Source organism: Rhamphochromis longiceps, linkage group LG6 (assembly GCF_057381845.1).
Source record: "Rhamphochromis longiceps isolate RC_006_pf linkage group LG6, R_longiceps_female_GT1.1, whole genome shotgun sequence".
Lineage (NCBI taxonomy): Eukaryota > Metazoa > Chordata > Actinopteri > Cichliformes > Cichlidae > Rhamphochromis > Rhamphochromis longiceps.
The window spans coordinates 13,696,894-13,715,654 of record NC_140562.1 but is presented as its reverse complement, the minus strand read 5'-3'; the positions used below and the strand labels follow the sequence as shown (position 1 = coordinate 13,715,654).

Sequence of the window (18,761 nt, the reverse complement as noted above, 5' to 3'; positions counted from 1 at the left end):
TGGGATTTGTGCTAAAACAAAGTATTTCTACTAAATGTAGTATTTGTGCTTAATCATACCATTTCTGCTTTTTATAGGATTTGTGCTTAATATAGTATTTCTGCTAAATTATAGTATTTCTGCCAAATTATAATATTTGTGCTAAAACATAGTCTCAATTTAAAATTACAATATTCATAGTTCATCACAGTGTCTCTGGTAAATCACAATATTTCTGCTCTGTTGTACTATTTTTCTAAATCATAGTGTTTCTGTAATGTTTAAGTATTTTTGGCTAAATATATTCTTTCTGTTATCTTATACTATTTCTCCTAAATTCTTGTATTTTTGAGAAGTTATCATGTTTCTGGTAAGTTACAATATTTCTGCTAAATTCTGCTATGCTATTGTATTTCTGCCAAGTATTATGTTTCCTCTAAGATATTGCAGTTCTGCTAAGTTATTCCATTTTAGCAAACTTCTTTTGCTTCTGCAAAGTTTTTACAATTTCTGCAACTTTTCAGCTTTTTCAGCTACTTTTTGCATACAGCTTCAGCTTTAAGCATCCACACTGCATTTTCGCAGGAAATGCAAATTTTTCTAGTTATTATTATTATTTATTTATTCATTCATTTTATTTATATTTTTTTCCTGCTGGAAAGTGGGACTACAGCCATCATGTTGTTGACAGATTTTCAACTGATGTTTCTGGGACTCATTTTGTGCATTTCAGGTATGAGTGATAAATTATGTACCGCTACATACTGACAGAGAAAAGTATAAAAGTTGATATGATTATTATACGTATGATTTATAAATGAGTTACTAATTTCAGCTGATTTCTTACAATAGAGAATAAAATAAATGCTCATGTTAGAAAAAAAAATCTGTTTGTTAATGAAAGTTTGTGTTAAAGGTGTTAATGGAGGAGAAACCAGGATCTGTGCTCTCAAAGGTTCATCAGTGGATCTGCACTGCTCACATCAACATCTGACTTCCAACAGCAAATGGTTCACTGCACACTGGAATGGATCAGAGTATGTTCAGAGTGAGCTCTCTGTGGATGGACAACGTGTAATGTACAACATGTCTGATAAGAAAAACCCAACTTTAACCATCAATGATCTAAGAGAGAGTGATGCAAACGCTTACTGCTGTATGAAGACTACAGACAGTCCAGGAAACTGTTGGCTCAACAGAATTACTCTTCAAGTTGTTGCAGGTGCAGTGACTTTTACTCATGAATTACTTTCCAAATGACATCATTGTAAACGTTGTTCTCCATCATCCTCTCAGAGCTGCAGGTAAAGGTGATTCCTGCCACAGAGGGACAGACAGTAACACTGATGTGCAGCAGCAGCTGTCCTCTGACTGAAAAGCCTGCAGCCTACATCTGGTACAAGAACAGAGAGTTTCTCTATGAGGACTGGTCTCCCTGGTACCAAGAGCTGCTCAGCAGTGAGGAAGCAGTCACATACTCCTGTGCTGTCAAAGGCTACGAGCATCTCAGAGCCCCTGAAGTCTCTGTGGGTGAGTCATGATGTTTATTGTCCCTACAAAACAAACAGAATGAATTGGAGGCCTATCTCCACCCACCACCACTTCCCCTGCCGGTGGCGGACTCCCTCAGGTGTCAGTGTGTTGGTGGTTCTTTGTGTCTGGGGGTGGGCGTCCGGGTACACACCGGCTCACTCCTTGGCGGCCGCTTGTCGGGGCCTGGGGCCTGGGGCTCGCTCGGGCCCCTTTGGAGGTGGGGTGCCCCCGGCCTCTCGGCCTGGGGCTCGGTCACTCAGGCGCAGCTGGGGGCCGGCGGAGCTCACGGGCGCGTCACTGCAACTCCCCCTGACTTCTGCTCCGCGGCTGCTGAGTGAGCCCTCATCTGGGACTCTCCTCAGCTCTTACTGGAACAGTGGCGCGGCTGCCCCTCTGTTGGTCTTCATGGTCTCTTGTGTTCTGGGGGCCTCTGGATGTCTGGAGTTTTGATCTCCTCCATACCCGCTTCACACCCTGGAGGACGGGGCTGTGGCCCCCCCACACTCCCTAGCAGATCATTACATGGAGAAACCTTTGGAATGCAAGCATGCTGATCCACACAGGTATGCACACATGGGTATTCACAGACGCGGACTAAAGCTTTCTTGGCTGCTACCTCAAAGCACACTGTGCGCTGTCTATCTTGCGTGCTGCACAATATCGTTTATTATTTAGTAAATATTGATATCTATGACTAGCTAGTTTATTGTGATGGTGCTTTGTTTTCTCTATTATTATGTTGCTCTTTGTTGTTTGCTGTCTCCTCTGTTTGTTTTTTTTGTTTGTTTGTTTTTTTTTCTCCATACAGGTGACCCAGGAGTTCTTTTTTTTTTTTTTCTCTCTCTCTTCCCCCCCCCTTCTCACCGTCTCTTCTCCCCTTTGGTTTTCTTTCTTTCTCTCCCCCTCTTTCTCTCATTCATTCCCCCTGTCCTATTTATTAAAAAAAAAAAAAAAAAAATGACAAAGGATGAACTGAAGCTCTGCCATCACGTAATGTCGCATACTGCTGTTTCTGATGTCATTAAAAAACAAAAAAAAACAAAAAAACAAACAGAATGGGTCATACGGTGAATAATTTCAATCAATATCATTTCTTTGTTTCAGGTTACCTCACAGAGACCTGCTTCAGTGTGACCTATACTAAAGGGAGAATGTGTTCTTACAGGAAGACATCAGTAGATGAGCCGTGCTCCATCACATACCCCAGAGGTGACGTTTCCAGATAAACTGTCTGTTGTGAAAAAAACCTCTTAATTTTTTTAAATTTCTCTCTCCATTGATTTATAAATATGTATATTAATATATATATATTATTAAAAACATAATAAGAAGATTGTTATATCTCATAGTGACTTATAGAAAATATATTTATTATCTCTTTAAAGAGGTTCACATATTGAAGACTCAAGGGGGAAAAGCGGAGTCTGTCACACTGACCTGTAACACCACCTGTACACTGACTGACCCTCAAACTGCCTACATGTGGTACAGAAATAGACAAAGTTATAGAGAGAATCAACATTTAATTGCTGAATATCGGCTTAATTTTTGGAACTCTCGGGAAGCAAAAGTCTTTTGTGCAGTTAAAAGCAACACCTATCTTCAGTCTGCAGAAGTCTGTGAGTAATACAGAACTATGTTTATTTTGCCAGTTATTATTATCATAAAGATCATTTGTACAACTTTAAATCTTCCATCTATATTTCAGGTGTTCAGGATAAAAACTGCTGGAGAGTGAATTATGTCAGCAGGAGAATCTGTGCTCTGGAAGGATCTTCAGTCAACATCACAAGTGAATACTCACATCCTGACAACATGAAGCCAGAGTTGAAATGTTGGAGTAAAAAATGGAGAAAAGATAAAGTGGAAGTTGAAGAGCTGATTGAGGCTGCAGGTCGTGTGGAATATCAGGACAACATGAAGAACCAACACATCCTGACCATCAACAACCTGAAGAAGAATGACTCAGGAGGATACACATTCAGATTCAACAAAGATCATGAAGGATGGACACAGTCTGATCTGCCTGGAGTCTTTTTGATTGTTACAGGTAAATTTAAACTCCTCAGTCAGCAGACTTTACTCATTAATGTCTGAACAGGAGCAGAGGTGGAAGAAATATTCAGAGCCTTCATCTAAAACAGCATTACCACTATGTTAAAATACTCCACACAAATGCCTGCATTTCGGGCTTTGAAAGTCTATATGTAAATTAATTCTAATTAATTACTTAATTCTAACTCCAAGATACAAAAAAAGAGAAAAAATGATGATCTTCACAGTGTTTTATTCACATAAAATGCATAAATATGCAGTAAATTATCATTTTATATCTGTGAGGTTTTTTTTATTCAGGTCATTTCAAGTATTTTATACTGTTGGGTATTTTGGCCTGCACTGCAATATGCATACTTGCATTCAAAATGACAAAAACTGCGGAAAACCTCTTATCTGTAAAAGTACTTATAGTGTCAGACATAAGTTGTGGACTAAAAAGTTTTCTTTTTTAAGATGATTTAGATTGAAGTTACACAAAACTGAAAGTACAAATATGTTGAACTTGTAGTGAAATACACTTCTTTAATAAATTCATTTCTTCACTGAACAGGAGGACTAAAGCACCAGTTTGTAGTAAAGCTTTAGTCAAAATCCATGTTTAGTGTGTGAGTCACAGAGGAGATTTACTCTGAGATTAAATGTTTTTGATCAGTATCGTTACTCAAAAAAAGAATATATGGCACATTACTTCTTTTATAAGTAATGCAGTATGTCACTCAATTACTCACCAAAGAAAGGGATTTGTTACACTGCTCACTGCATTGCTTTCTGGTTACTCTGTAAATTAAAACTGAAAAACATTGTCAATTATCTGTCTTGATGCATGCTCAATCATCCAGCTGAGTAAATCCCAAAAGCTCGATTCTGTTCTTCTGGATGTAGCGTTTTCATGGCAGAAACGTTGGTCTTTGATCAGTAGTTGTTGATCAATGGTCATGAGAATTTGCATGTTAATGATCAAGGAACTGACCTAGTTTTAGTCATTATGCAAATGTCCTGTTTATAACGTTGGGGAAACCTGCAGTCAGCTGAGACTGAAGAAGTCACTTGGAGTGATGAAACGTTTCTCCCACTGAAAACGCTACGTCCAGATGACCAGAATCAACCTTTTGGCACTGTCCATTATTTATTGGTTAACAGTATAAACCTTTGGTTAAAGTCCCACACACCAACACAAATCCCTATTCTATGAAGACACATATGATTTTTCTCATTACTATTTTGTAATGGACACAAATCTGCAAACACAAAGCAAAGATGAAAACTGGCACAAAAAACTTTGATCCAGAGTGATTCTACTTTAGAAACATAAACAGGTAGAAACAGAGGCTGCAGCCTGTCTGCTCATTGCTGCCTCTGTTACCTGTTGAAGTTCAGGCTGCTGGGCTGGAGTCAGCATTCACTCAGTCTGTGCAGATGTTTGCAAAGATCCAAAGTTGTGTTATCAACATAACACAGTTGTTTTTTGTTCTAGATGCAGTTTCCACTTTATCATCGCGCTCTGTTCTTTACGTGCAATAAAGATAAAAGTAATGTCTTTGCCTACAATCCGGAGAGGCTGTAGACCGCTCTACCTTTTTCCTAATCCTGCACACAAACTGAAATCAGCTGATTGTGGCAGGAAAGAAAAGTTTGTTTGAAATTTTTCTTCTTTCTCTCCACCCGGTGTGTAGATAACAGAAAAACCTTTGCAATGCAAGAAATGACATAATTGCAACTGTAATGTGATTAGTGAATTTAGTACAGTAACACATTACATTACTGAGTTACTGAAAAATGTTTTGTGTTTACAACAATACATTAAACACAACACTGCCAATGTTCTTCTTCCAGAGCTGAGAGTGAAGATGAGTCCTTCTGCAGTGGTGACAGAGGGTCAGAGAGTCACACTGACCTGCAGCACCAGCTGTCCTCTGACTGACAACACAAACTACATTTGGTACTTGAACAGTCGACCTCTGACCCCGAGAGAGAACCAGAACAAACATCTGATCCTAGACCCAGTCAGCAGGGAGGATGCAGGAAGCTACTCCTGTGCTGTGAAAACCAACAAAGATATCAGCTCTGCTCCAAAGACTCTCACTGTCCAAAGTATCACAGGAACATGGACACCAGCAGCTGCAGGAGTTTCTGCAGCTCTGCTGGTTTTAATACTTCTCACTGTCTGCTGGTGTGTTAGGTAAGTGTTGGTTCACAGCAGTAGATTCAATTTCTGCTCTGAAGTCACTAATTTTTCAGTTCATTCACTTCAACCAGGAAACAGAGAACTTCTGCTCAGCCTCCAACAACTGAAAGGTCTGACCAAATTGAACAGGTAGAGATTAGATGTTTGTGGATTGTCTCATCTTTCCAGTGGTCATTTCATTTTTCTCAACATACAGTGAAAGGAGTCAAGTTTAAAGTACAGTATAAATTAATGCTGTTTGTTTCCCTCAGCTCAGCCTTGGTCCTGTTAATGACATCTCAACACAACCAAAGCAGGAGGATGAAATCTACTACAGCAGAGTCTACTTTAAAAATAAACATGTTCCACCGTACAGTCAGATCAGCCCAGACAACAGGAGTGTTCTCATTATGCTGCTGTGAGTTACAGCTCTGACGGAGCATCTGGTGTCACTCCAGCAGACACAGACTTACAGACTTACTCTACTGTGAAAGTTTGAGAGAGATGCTGTGTTCAACAGCCACATATCCATTACCCTGCAGCCATGTCAGAGTACAACCTGAAGAGCTCACCAGAAACTCAACAATCTATTCAGAAGGAAAATGGTCAGTTTATAGTGGTGGCTGATGATGAAACAAGTCCTCAGCAAGGAACAAGTGCCTGTTAATGAATGCAGCACATAAACCTACATAACTGAATGCAGCAGGGTGTTACATGTCTGTTTATCAGTTCGCCATCTTAACTATCTCTGGACGTCGTTTTCCTTCTCTCTTTTATGACACCACCCTCTACTGGTGCAGTTTGGTATCTAACATTACAGGACAGCACAGTTATTAACAGCTGTTACAATGAATGATTTATTGTGGGATGCCCTTATTTCATAACCTTCTTAACCCTAAAAAAATATTTCCTATGTATGAAATACAAAGGAATTACAGTGACTCAGTATCTTGAACTGAGTTTGAGCAGTTTCATCTTAACAATGTCTGCTGTAGATGTCTTCATGCACTGATCTGATTGTCTGATTAAATATTTGTCTTAACAAGCAGCTGGACAGGCATGCCTAATAAATTGGCCGGTGAGTGTTGCAGTGCTGCTGTGATGTATTGTACAGTAGTTGGTGCTACTTTCTCATTTTGTTTTTGCTCTCCTGTTTTCTGATGCATATATTATTTTGCTTTTCTCTATTTCAGAAGTTGTATTTTTGTAAAGTTTCACATAAATCCTTCACATTTAATGTTTATGTCTGAACTCCACATGAGGCACATTTTTTTACAAAGTGAGAAAGTTTTGATAAAAGGATTAAACCATTTGATGTCAAAGTCTCAAAACAGCATTTAAAGGTTTTTATTCACAGGTCACAGAGTTGAACTGATTTACTTGCATGTTTTAAAATACATGAAAAAGCTTTGATTTTACTGTTTGTTGAGACTCAAAATAAACAGTCATGAGATAACAAAGGGGGGAGGAAACAGGTGGGAATGCAGCTGAGAATAACTAACTAACTAATCTGAGGAAGTAAAACTGAAGACAAGAAAGCACAACAATCATTAAAATAAAACAGGAATAGAGACATGACTAAAGGAGGCAAGATCAACGTGACACAACTAAACGGGAAAATAAGACATAAGACACTCAGAGTGAAGACAGGACACGGGGACAAGACTGAAGGAACAGAAAAGGATCAAAACAGGGAACTAACAACCAGTCAAGGAAAGCTGAGCAAGGGACTAAGGTTATACATTGAACAATCTCAGCTTTTTATCTTCCACTTTAACTTTTCTCCATCGTTTTACTCCATCATTAGACTGAAAATCCTTCCAGAGCATCCTGCTGATTTAATTCACTCTCCAGCAGTTATTATCCAGAACACTGGAAATTTAAATGGGAGATTTTAAAGTTGATTCAGTGCCCTGTATGAAAAAAACTTGACTAAAGTAAACAGATCTCTGTCTTACTCGGAGACGTCTGCTGTGATGGAGCAGGACTCATTCACTGATCTCTGCTCACCTTCTTCTTGGTTTCCCCAAAACACAGGTCTCAGCATAACAGCAGAATAAGCTTTACAATATTACACTCGATCATTCTGCACAACTTCATCTCACTGATCTGAGCAAAAATGAGTTACTTAAAAAAACACTGAACACCAAAAATTGAAACAGTCACATGTATTTATACAATATTCATGTACTATGTTCACTGATCATTTCCTACAGTGTGTTTACAGTGTGTTTACAGACCACTACGGCTGAAGCTGGAGAATCTTCTTCATCACAGAAGTTTGTTTCCATCATAAATGCAGAAAACAGTTTTATCACCAACACCTCCACAAATTAACACAACTGCATGCAGCTGAAAGAGACGACATGTTCTCTGTATCTTCTCGGGTTTTAGCAGAAAGTAGCTAAAGAAGGGTACAAAAACTTCTTTAGTTTGGACAGGAAATCGGAAATCTCCGTTTTGTTTTCTGCTTTTTCTGTGAAAGGATGCAGCTGTAAAAGAATCATCCAACCAACTTTCTGACTGGAAGCTGAAATCCACAACAGTCATGATCTTAGCAGAAGCTGGGTTTTAGGTGAGCATCACTCTGTTCTCTTTCAGTCACATTTAAAATGTGTTTTGAAATCTGTTCTTCACTCACTGTTTAATTTATTTTTATGAATCAGAAGAAACAGGACTTCCAGTCAGTCTCCAAGAAGGGAAACATCAGACAACAAACAGCAGGTACAAACACAAACATCTCCTCATCTGTCCTGTTTCCCTTAATCCGAATGATCGTTTATTTGCCATCAGGAATCAATCTTAAGCTTTTGTTTTGCAGCCTTTTTCTGTCTCACATACACCTACCTGTAACCTTTTTTAAGGCCTCCACCTGAGCCCTGTATTAACTGAGTTCTTTATTCTGTTATCTGGATTCACTTACTTTAACTTCAGTACTCAGGATAACACATCACAGTTGGAGCCACAGGAAAAGGATAAAGTGTGTAAAGAAGATCATGATCTCCAAAGTTAAAGTTAAAAAAGCTTGAAGTAAAAGCATTGAGGATATCCTCAGGGTAGAAAGGGCATTCGACTGAACAAACCCAAAATCTCACCCAAAAATGCAGTAAAAACATTGCAGTAAATGTCTACCTGCCTTAGTTGTCTGAGGTACATTTGTACTTCAGCACTTTTGAAAAGATAACTATCGTTCCATTTGAAGTGCTTAAAGAGATAATTTTACACACTTATATACTTGTACATGAGGCCTACAGGCAGAAATTTAGAAGTGAATCATTCAGTATCTAATGAATGATGCTCATCATGGAAACTAGAAGATTTTGGAAAAACTTTAGACCATTCAGTTATCCTCGCAGAGAAAGTCGGTAGTTTATTTGTTTTAGCAGCTCCAATGGCTCAAAACACTTGTATAATTAACATTCAATGGTCATGTAACCCATGCGAAATACAGGGCTACAAAATCCCTTTTCATCATCTAAAGCTATAACCTGTTATTGTCCTTGTGACAATAACAGGCTTTGATGCAGTCTTGTGTTACAAGGACCATGCGCCTCGTGCACAGGAAGCATTACCTGTCTCTTCCTGTGGGATCTTCCCTCTAATGGCGGTCAAGTGTGTCACAGCAACAGAAAAAGATCTCAGCCCGAACTCTGACCACAAAGAGAATGTATGTGTTTATGAATGGTACTGAGAATAAAGGTCCCAGTTGGTTACTTCCAAGCCAACTCCTTTTGTGAGTCGCAAATCAAAACCTCCTTCTGAACCTATAGTTAGATGACTGAGACAGGACTGATTTTTGCCACATTACAGAACTTTCCAGAACATCATCTCATATCATGTCTGACTCTTCTTGGCCTCACTATTGTGTATATCACCTTATACATTACAGTTTGCACTACTCCGGTCACTCTGTTGCATTACTCTGTTTACATCACTCTGGGCACTTGTTTACACCACCTGCACTGCTCTGTCAATACATTGCAGTGCTAATATGGCACAAGACACTTTAACATTCCACTCACACAATGTACATTTTCAGACTTTTAATTAAAAATTTCCAGATTGCTTTATTAAATTAACTTAATGTATATATTTTACCTACTTAGTGTATATAATGTCCTCTTTAATCGAGGAGCGTTTCAGGACACAATTTATTTCACTGCGTGTTGAACTCGTACAACTATGCATGTGACAAATAAAGAATCTTGAATCTGCAAAGTGAATCATCCAAATCATTTGATGTAATTTAATTTATGAATTTATAATAACTGTCTTGTCTCTGCAGATTAACCCTGATGTCAAGCATGAAAACATCTCAGTTCAGTAAGTAGAGCAGGATGATCATCGTGAAAACAGACTGCACTTCACTGAGCTTTTTCTGGGTAATGTGCAACTTTTTTTAACCACAAAAAAAAAAACACTGACAGGATCTAATAACATATATTAAAATGTGTAAATTGGAATCCTTAAAGTAAAACAATAATAAAGCCATCAATAGTGATAAGGAGCAAATGCAAAGGTATAGTTGTAGACTTGCTCCTGCAATATCTCGATTCTTCACTAGAGGGCTCTTTGTGGGGGAAATAAGTAAATGAGGAAGTGATGGTGTTAAACCTGAATGCAGTTTGTCTGCTGACACACTCACACAAGTCAGTGATTCCTGGTAGACAGATGTTGATTTTTAACATTCATGTTTCTGATATTTTCCAAACTCTGAGAGCAGCAGTGATCGGCTCTTTATAATCATCATACATCAACTTTCTCATTAGAAGAGAAAATCTACAGCAGCCATGTTGTTGGCCGAAGCTGGATGTTTGTTCATGGGTTTCATTCTGTGTCTCTCAGGTAGGAATAATTTGTTTCTCCTCCTCATGATGACTGTGATGCTGTTTGTGGAAGGCAGGAGTTTTAGTGTCAAACCTGCAGAAAGTTACAAAATGATTTTAGAGAACAGAAGATTCACAGTTAACAGGATTTGTACTTTTACTGTTCTGAACTCTCAAGTGTATCAAAGCACCAGATTGTGATCCTTCACAGTAACATGCTGTCATCACAGATTAGCACAGAAAAGAAAGCTAGCATAAATGTTCACCATGTTTTCTAATCACATGTTGTGTTAAAGGTGTTCAGGGAAAAGCAAACAGCATCTGTGCCTTGAAAGGTTCATCAGTGAATCTGCCCTGCTCACATCAACATCCCCCTGCAAGAAATGGCTGGTACACTGGACACGATACTGTCTCCAAGATTGAACTCTCTACAGATGAAACACATGTAAAGTACAGCATGTCAGCAGAGAGTAATTTCACTCTAACAATCAATAATCTGACAGAGAGAGATGCAAATTTTTACTGCTGCATTAAAACTGCTGACAGATCAAAGTGCCAACAAAGTGGAATTCATCTCCAAGTTACAGGTACAGTTCTTTTTACAAATGCATCACAAATGAATGAGTTTATGAATGATCAGTGTATTCATGTTGGTCATGTGACCTCTCAGAGCTGCAGGTAAAGGTGATTCCTGCCACAGAGGGACAGACAGTAACACTGATGTGCAGCAGCAGCTGTCCTCTGACTGAAAAGCCTGCAGCCTACATCTGGTACAAGAACAGAGAGTTTCTCTATGAGGACTGGTCTCCCTGGTACCAAGAGCTGCTCAGCAGTGAGGAAGCAGTCACATACTCCTGTGCTGTCAAAGGCTACGAGCATCTCAGAGCCCCTGAAGTCTCTGTGGGTGAGTCATGATGGACACCTCCTCATCATGTTATGAGATGTTAAACACAAACACTTTACTCTTCAGACTCTAATGAATTTACTGAAAGTTGTTGGTTTTTCTCAGGTTCCATCACAGAGACCTGCTTCAGTGTGACCTATGCTAAAGGGAGAATGTGTTCTTCTCAGCAGACATCAGTGGACGAGTCCTGCTCCATCACATATCCCAGAGGTGAAGTTCTGGACAAACTGCACTTTGAAACTTCATTTTTATTTGTTAATTTATTTGACATGACAGAGATGAACTGGTGGAAAATGTGTTCATCATCTCCCAACAGAAATTCATGTCCAGAGGACTCCTGCTGAACACAGAGGTCACATCAGACTGACCTGTAACAGCAGCTGTTTTCTGACTGAGCCTCTGATTTCCTTTGTGTGGTATGAGACCAGAAAGCCTACAGTGCAGGAGGGAAAACAGATTCTAGTTTCCAGCTCTAATCATGACGGTTTGTCTTGTGCTGTAAAAGGTCTTGAGGATGTGCGCTCTGCTGACGTCTGTGAGTAAACTTACTGTCTCTCCACTTACAAAGTATTACCACCACTTCTTGCAATTATGACTAATCATCACACTGGTTTCCTGTAAAGTTCAGGATCAGTTTTAAAACGTTGGTGATCACATCACAATTCTTATTATTTTCATAGGGTACTTAGTTGTTTTTTATTATTAGTATTAGTAATTACTGGTATATTTTAAAGTTATTTTTACTTGTACGTTGGTCAACATCTGTTGTGTTTAAATGTGTGATAGAAATAAACTGATTTGACTAATTAAGTTAAAATATATCTTCTCTGTTTCATTGATATTTCAGGTGTAAATGATTCCTGCTGGGCGTTGAATTATGTCCACAGCAGAATCTGTGCTCTGGAAGGATCTTCAGTCAACATCTCCAGTAAATACTCACATCCTGACTACGAGCAGATACAGTCTAAATGTTGGTATAAAGTCAAGAGAGAAGCTGAACAGCTGACTGAGGATGCAGATCATGTGGAGTATGATGACAGCATGAAGAACCAACACATCCTCAGATTAAAGAAGCTGAAGAGAGATGACCCAGCAGAATACAGGTTCACCATCACAACAGAAAATGAAGAAGTGAAACAGTTTGATTTTCCTGGAGTTACTCTGGTTGTCACAGGTAATTACAGCTTGTTTGACTCAGTGTTCAGGTACCAAAAATGTCCTCAAATTATGTAACACCTGTCACATGTACAGTAACATTTTACATTTCTGGCCCTTGGATCACTTGCTGCCACAGGTAGGTGCATTTTTGGTTACCGGAGCAGAACCATCCACAACAGCATCCATGATGGAGTCACCAAACGTCTCCAGATCTTTATACCAAATTATGCAAATTAATTTCTGACACTGCCAGATTTAGACACTCTATATTTACTCTGTAGATTCTTTATGTGTTTCATGTTCTGGTGAGTGATATTATAATATTAATATGATGAGAGAAAAGTCTACCAAATCCTACAAATAAGTTAAACCTGCGTTCTGTTATCCTGTTATGTTTAAAATCTTAATTCGTTTTCTTTAAACAACTTTCTCATGCTTTGAAAAAGAAAAGGATTACCTGAGCAACTTTGTAATGTTGACATGGTTGTTTTGGGAAACTGACAACTAACCTTATGTTTGTAAATAGTACCTTTAAAATGCAGTTGTGTAGGTTGGAGAGTACAGCCTTTTGAAAGGTCTAATGTTTTGTGTATCAGGGCATGATGTAAGAAACATGATAAACATGACCTGAGAAGAGGTTTGATCCTGTTAATCCCTCCAAAGAAGCCATACTTGTTCAGTTTTTTTCTAAATATGGCATCATAAACGTTGACCTTTGACATGCTAGATGTGACTCTGTTTTTTTGCAGTTTCTCTGAGCATTGCGCGGTCTCACCTTTTGCTATGAAGATTGGCAGCTGTTTTGAAGGTTTTCCACACCTGAAGAATCAGTCTCACTGTAGAATGAGGGCAAACTGTCTGTCAAGTCAAGTCACCTTTATTTGTATAGCACATTTAACAGACACCAAGTGTCAGCCAACGTGCTGAACAGAGGGACAACGTAGTCAAAATAAATGAAATAATTAAAATAAATGATATAAAAATATTTTTTAAAAATCCATATGTATATATATTTAAATGTGTGTATATATATATATAATGAGAGAGAGAGAGAGATGAATACACACAGACACAGGTGGGCACATGGACATGAATACATATATATATACAAATTCTTACATAATCTGGAAATGGTCTTGCTGATATCTTTTCCTCCTCGTCATTGTGTTAACTCACAAACTGCTAAAACCTCTGTTTTTATTGAAGTGATCACACTTGCTGATGTTACCTTGGTCATCTGCTTGGTTCTTAGCCTCTTAAGTCCTCATAAGCAGTACAGGTGTCTTTAGTTGAGGTCCGCTCAATATTTATTACATAAATAATTGCATAGTGTAACATGTCCTCTTGGATTGTTCATCTGTGGTTGTATTTACCTTATTTCAAGACCTGCTGAGGACAAGATCTATTTTGTTTTTTTCCTAATTCATAAAATCCTACAATTGAAAGTTTCTTTTTACATTTATTGACCAGTCTGAGTGTTTTTCAGAGCTGAGAGTGAAGATGAGTCCTTCTGCAGTGGTGACAGAGGGTCAGAGAGTCACACTGACCTGCAGCACCAGCTGTCCTCTGACTGACAACACAAACTACATTTGGAACTTGAACAGTCGACCTCTGACCCCGAGAGAGAACCAGATCAAACATCTGATCCTAGACCCAGTCAGCAGGGAGGATGCAGGAAGCTACTCCTGTGCTGTGAAAACCAACAAAGATATCAGCTCTGCTCCAAAGACTCTCACTGTCCAAAGTATCACAGGAACATGGACACCAGCAGCTGCAGGAGTTTCTGCAGCTCTGCTGGTTTTAATACTTCTCACTGTCTGCTGGTGGATCAGGTGAGGATGAGCCCTGTTTTCTCTCTCGGTTCAATCAGATTCAGTCTCAAATTCTCAGACTAACCACGTGTTCATCTTTGTATTCACTTTTTTTTTACAAACCAGAAAAAAGAGTAATTCTCACAAACCTTCAAGACATGAAACTCTGGATGACTCGCACCTGGTAAAGAAAAACATATTTGTGTACATATATAAAACTGTACTATAACATAAAACATCAGCATCATCTATCATGCTTCTTTCACACCAGCTAGGAGAGAGGCTTCATTTTAAAATAGATGTCCAAATCATTAAAATCAGAGAATTGTTGATTTCTGGTTTTCTTCTCTTGTTTTAGTAGGCAGTGATTTTGTTCTGCTGACAGTTATATTTTGTACCAAATGTTCCACGTCCTGTACTTCACGGTGGAGGTCATAAATCTGTAAAAATTTCCATGTAAATGATTTTAAACATTTTATTAACATACCACCTCATACAGCTGAGCTACCATATAAGAGCTATGAGTGAGTCTACTTTGTGTTAATCCTCTCTCCAGCTGAGCTCTGCACTGAAAGATCAGCAATAAGTTCAACAATAATAACATCTCAAATTGTTATTTCTCTCTTTTTTTTTGGTTCCAAGTATGATGAAATCTCACCCCAACCAGCAGAGCAGGATCATCACTACCCCAGACTTAATTCTTCAGAGGATGAAATGGATCATCTCTATTCCACCATTCCTCCATTTGAGCCCCCTTTATAAGACCATGTCCACTATGGTTCTGTGGACAACTTCTGACCCAGTATAACCCCTAAGTGAGTCTTTTCTGTGAGTCCAATTTCACTAACCACACTCAGGCCTGAATACTGTCAAATCTCTTAAATAGAACCTGAAGCAGGCTAAAAAGTCCCAAAAAGCAGCATCATGTGATGGTTCAACGAAACTCAAGAACAGCTGAGAAGATATGTCATTAACATCTATCAGTCAGTCTACAAAGGTTTACATAAGATATTTCAAAGGCTTCAGACTCCAGCGAACCACAGTAAGAGCCATTATCCACAAATGAAGAAAATGTTTTGTGGCTGTCCCCATCTAGACACCTTATCTCCACCCACTCTGCCTCCAGCAGTGACCCTGATCAAACCAGGGTTTGTGGCATCTTTGTAGAGCATAACTCCACCATAGCTTGCCCAAAACTTCCCTGTGATTCTTGCAGCAGGCTGAGCCTTGCCGTCTGTAACTCTCCCAATAAGACAAGCAACAGCCATATGATCCATTCAGTCATAGGCCACCAGCATGCCTCGACTATGGCTTAAAAAGACTAAAAAAAGACTGGAGATCACCCCCCTCTCTCATCCAGCAGTGGCGGTGCAGGCCAAGACCCAGGCCAAGCAAGGAGGTTTTCCAAGACCTGCCTCTGGCACTCAGTCTCCTCCTGCAGTGTCTCTGCTGATGCACCACCACCTGCTAACACTGCATCATCACCAGGTCTGCCACCATCTGCACTAGCACCTCGACCATCTGTATGTGTTGTGGATTCTGCTTGATGTACTGTGATGGACGTTTTTAAATCCTATTTATTCTTTTGATTTTGTGCAACCTGTGTCTGTGCCTACACAAAAATGTGGGCACACGTTGGATCTTGATTTGACTCATGGTTTACCTCTAACTTAAAGGTTTTGTGATGTTGTATGGTAGGATCATAAGCCTGTCTTGTTTGAGGTTTCCCTTCCTTCCTTGCTGTCAGAAGAAAGTTTAGGAGAGCTGAACGTAAATGGAAGAAGAATCAACTTCAGGTGTCATACCAAACATTACAGTATTACTGGAATTCATATCAGAAAACTTTTAAAGATGCTAAGAGAAAACGTTTTGCTGCTGTTATTCAGGCAAACTCCTGTAAGCATTACGCCTTATTTAAAAACCACTGACGTGGTCCTTCATGCTCCACAGACTGTTGGTGTCGAGTCCTCTCAGGAAATTTGTGAAAATCATCGGTGAAAGCGCAGATTTCCTATTCCGTTCTCGACCCTTCTATGCCTTTCCATATCTCTGTTGACTTTGACAGGTTTGCACCAGTTTCTTTGCTTTGCCTGCAGGAGTTGGTCTCTCACCTGAAGCTCTCAGGTTCCCCTTATGATTCTCTCCCTCCTCGATTTTTCAAAGAGGATTTCCTCACTACAGCACCATTTGTGCAATCCATTGTAAATAGTGGCTTTCCCTCTGGTGTTGTACTCGTGAATCTTAAACATGCATTGATTCAGCCTCTACTCAAGAAACCTGCTCTTGATCCTGATATTACTGCAAATTACAGGCTTATCTCCAAACTGCCTTTGATCTCAAAAATTAATGAAAAGCAGATTACAAGCAATTAATGTCCTTTTTAGAAGAACACAGTATTTTAGAAGTTTTTCAATCTGGTTTTAAAGTTTTGCATAGTACAGAATCTGCCCTTCTAAGAGTTTTTAATGATGTGTTTTTAGTAACTGACTCGGGTGACTGTTATTATTGTGCTTTTACATTTAACTGCTGCCTTTGATAGAGTGGATCATAAGAGTTTAATTTACAGCAGTTGGCGGGTGTTAGGAGTACCGCACTGCAGTGGTTCACATCCTATTTGGCACAGCGAACTTTCTCTGTGAAACTTGGTGAATTTTTTTGTTTTTAAATCTCTGAATGACCGTGGGTTTGCTGTAGCCGCTCCAAAGTTGTGGAATGATCTGCCCTTGTACGTTAGGCAGGCCTCTTCTTTCTCAGTTTAAAACTCTTATTATAACATATTTATCTGCTGAAGCCTTTGGCACTCTTTGAGGGGTTCACTCAACTTGTTTTATCAACTTGTTTTAACATGTTTTGTTTTACTTTTATTTTATTCATTTATTTATTTTATCTTATTTTGTGTTATTTTGTTTTATTGTGTTTATGCTATTGGTATATGTACAGAACTTTGTGAACCCTGGTTTTATCTTAAAGTGCTTCATAAATAAAGCTGGTATGGTATGTTTGGCACCACTGTAGCAAGTCTCCAGCTACTGAGGGGACCCACCACGACACGTCAACACACAGGATGTGGATGAGTGCACAGTTCACTGCATTTAATTGGTTGAGGCTACAGAAGCCACGCAAGCCTCTATCCTTAGACTCTAGCTCTGTTCTGTTTTCAGGCTACTAAAATAGGGGAGGCAAGATTAGGTTTTGATAGCTTTCTTCCTTTAATAACTAAAATCATCAATTAAAAATGTATTTTGCATTTACTTATCTTTGTCTAACAATAAAATGTATTTGATGATCTGATCATTTTAAGTGTAAGATATAAAAAAATCAAGAAGGGGGTGAATAGTTTTCAAGGCACTTTGATGGTCTGTAGAAGAATCAGCCAAAGGTTTGAAGCAGTTCAATGTAAAATTAGAATAACTGTCTTGCCTCCTCAGCTGAACCTTGACTCTATGGATGAAAACATCCCAGCTCATCACTATACAACACTGCACTTCACTGATAACCACACGGGTGACTTTGAATCCACCATCAAGTCACTGCCTGCTCACTAAAAAAAAGAGTTTGTAACCAGTGATGGTTTTATTATCTGAAATAACTTCAGCATCAAAACAGAGACACCACAGCTGGTATATCGGTCAGTGTTCACTCTCTGTTTTCGGGCATATTATACAGAAGAAATCAGAAGAAAAGTAGCAGTGCTTGAATTGTTCAGTTGAAAAATGTGTAATAATGAAATTCATGTTTCACAAATGTCCTGCAAAATGCAAGAAAACTTGCTAGTGCTTCAAAAAGGGCAGTTTTCATGCATGCTGTCAGAAATGAAAACTTCTGTCATCATGTTTCTTTATTTTTTTACACCACAAAAGAAAAATCCAGTAACTGTCAGGGTCTGTGGGATGAGCAGACCAAGTGTAGAGGTCGAGGACCCAAATTCGGACAATGGGAGACAATAATACTATAATAAAAGGCACCATTTATCAGGTTGGTAATCCAGACAAAAAAAATTACAATAAAACTAAAACTTTAAAGAACTACACTAAGCAAAACATTAGGAGGCACAAGAAGCTAGAAAACACTGAGGGAAGGTGAGCTGATGATCCATAAAGGACAAAGGGAGACTGACACAATATATACACAGGAGAGAGCTTAGGGGATATTGATCCCCTGATCCACACGATCAAGATATGCAGCAACAACGTTGGAATGCCATTCATACTGGAGAAGTGTAGTCAGATGGTAATGAAGACAGGAAAAGTGGTCAGAACTGAGGGGATCGAATTACCAGAAGGCAACGTTCCAGACGCTGAGGACAGCTACAAGTATCTGGGAATTCC

General features: G+C 39.0%; 1 protein-coding gene and 1 pseudogene across 2 annotated transcripts; both read left to right on the top strand.

The window, feature by feature from the left end:
- Nucleotides 1-657: 657 nt before the first annotated feature.
- On the top strand, nt 658-7,631 carry LOC146667634 (B-cell receptor CD22-like; annotated as a pseudogene). Its single transcript, XR_014912085.1, has 9 exons — nt 658-712; nt 896-1,201; nt 1,276-1,509; nt 2,617-2,721; nt 2,898-3,131; nt 3,221-3,562; nt 5,404-5,749; nt 5,827-5,884; nt 6,007-7,631. The product of XR_014912085.1 is annotated as a B-cell receptor CD22-like (transcript).
- Nucleotides 7,632-10,015: 2,384 nt separating this feature from the next.
- LOC146667633 (B-cell receptor CD22-like) lies at nt 10,016-17,502 on the top strand. The gene is made up of 10 exons (XM_085409294.1): nt 10,016-10,057; nt 10,458-10,579; nt 10,857-11,147; nt 11,231-11,464; nt 11,570-11,674; nt 11,781-11,999; nt 12,312-12,638; nt 14,109-14,454; nt 14,560-14,617; nt 15,076-17,502. The coding sequence occupies exons 2-10, from the start codon at nt 10,525-10,527 to the stop codon at nt 15,193-15,195; spliced, it is 1,755 nt and encodes a 584-aa protein (XP_085265420.1). The 5' UTR covers nt 10,016-10,057; nt 10,458-10,524; the 3' UTR covers nt 15,196-17,502.
- The last annotated feature ends 1,259 nt before the right edge of the window (nt 17,503-18,761 follow it).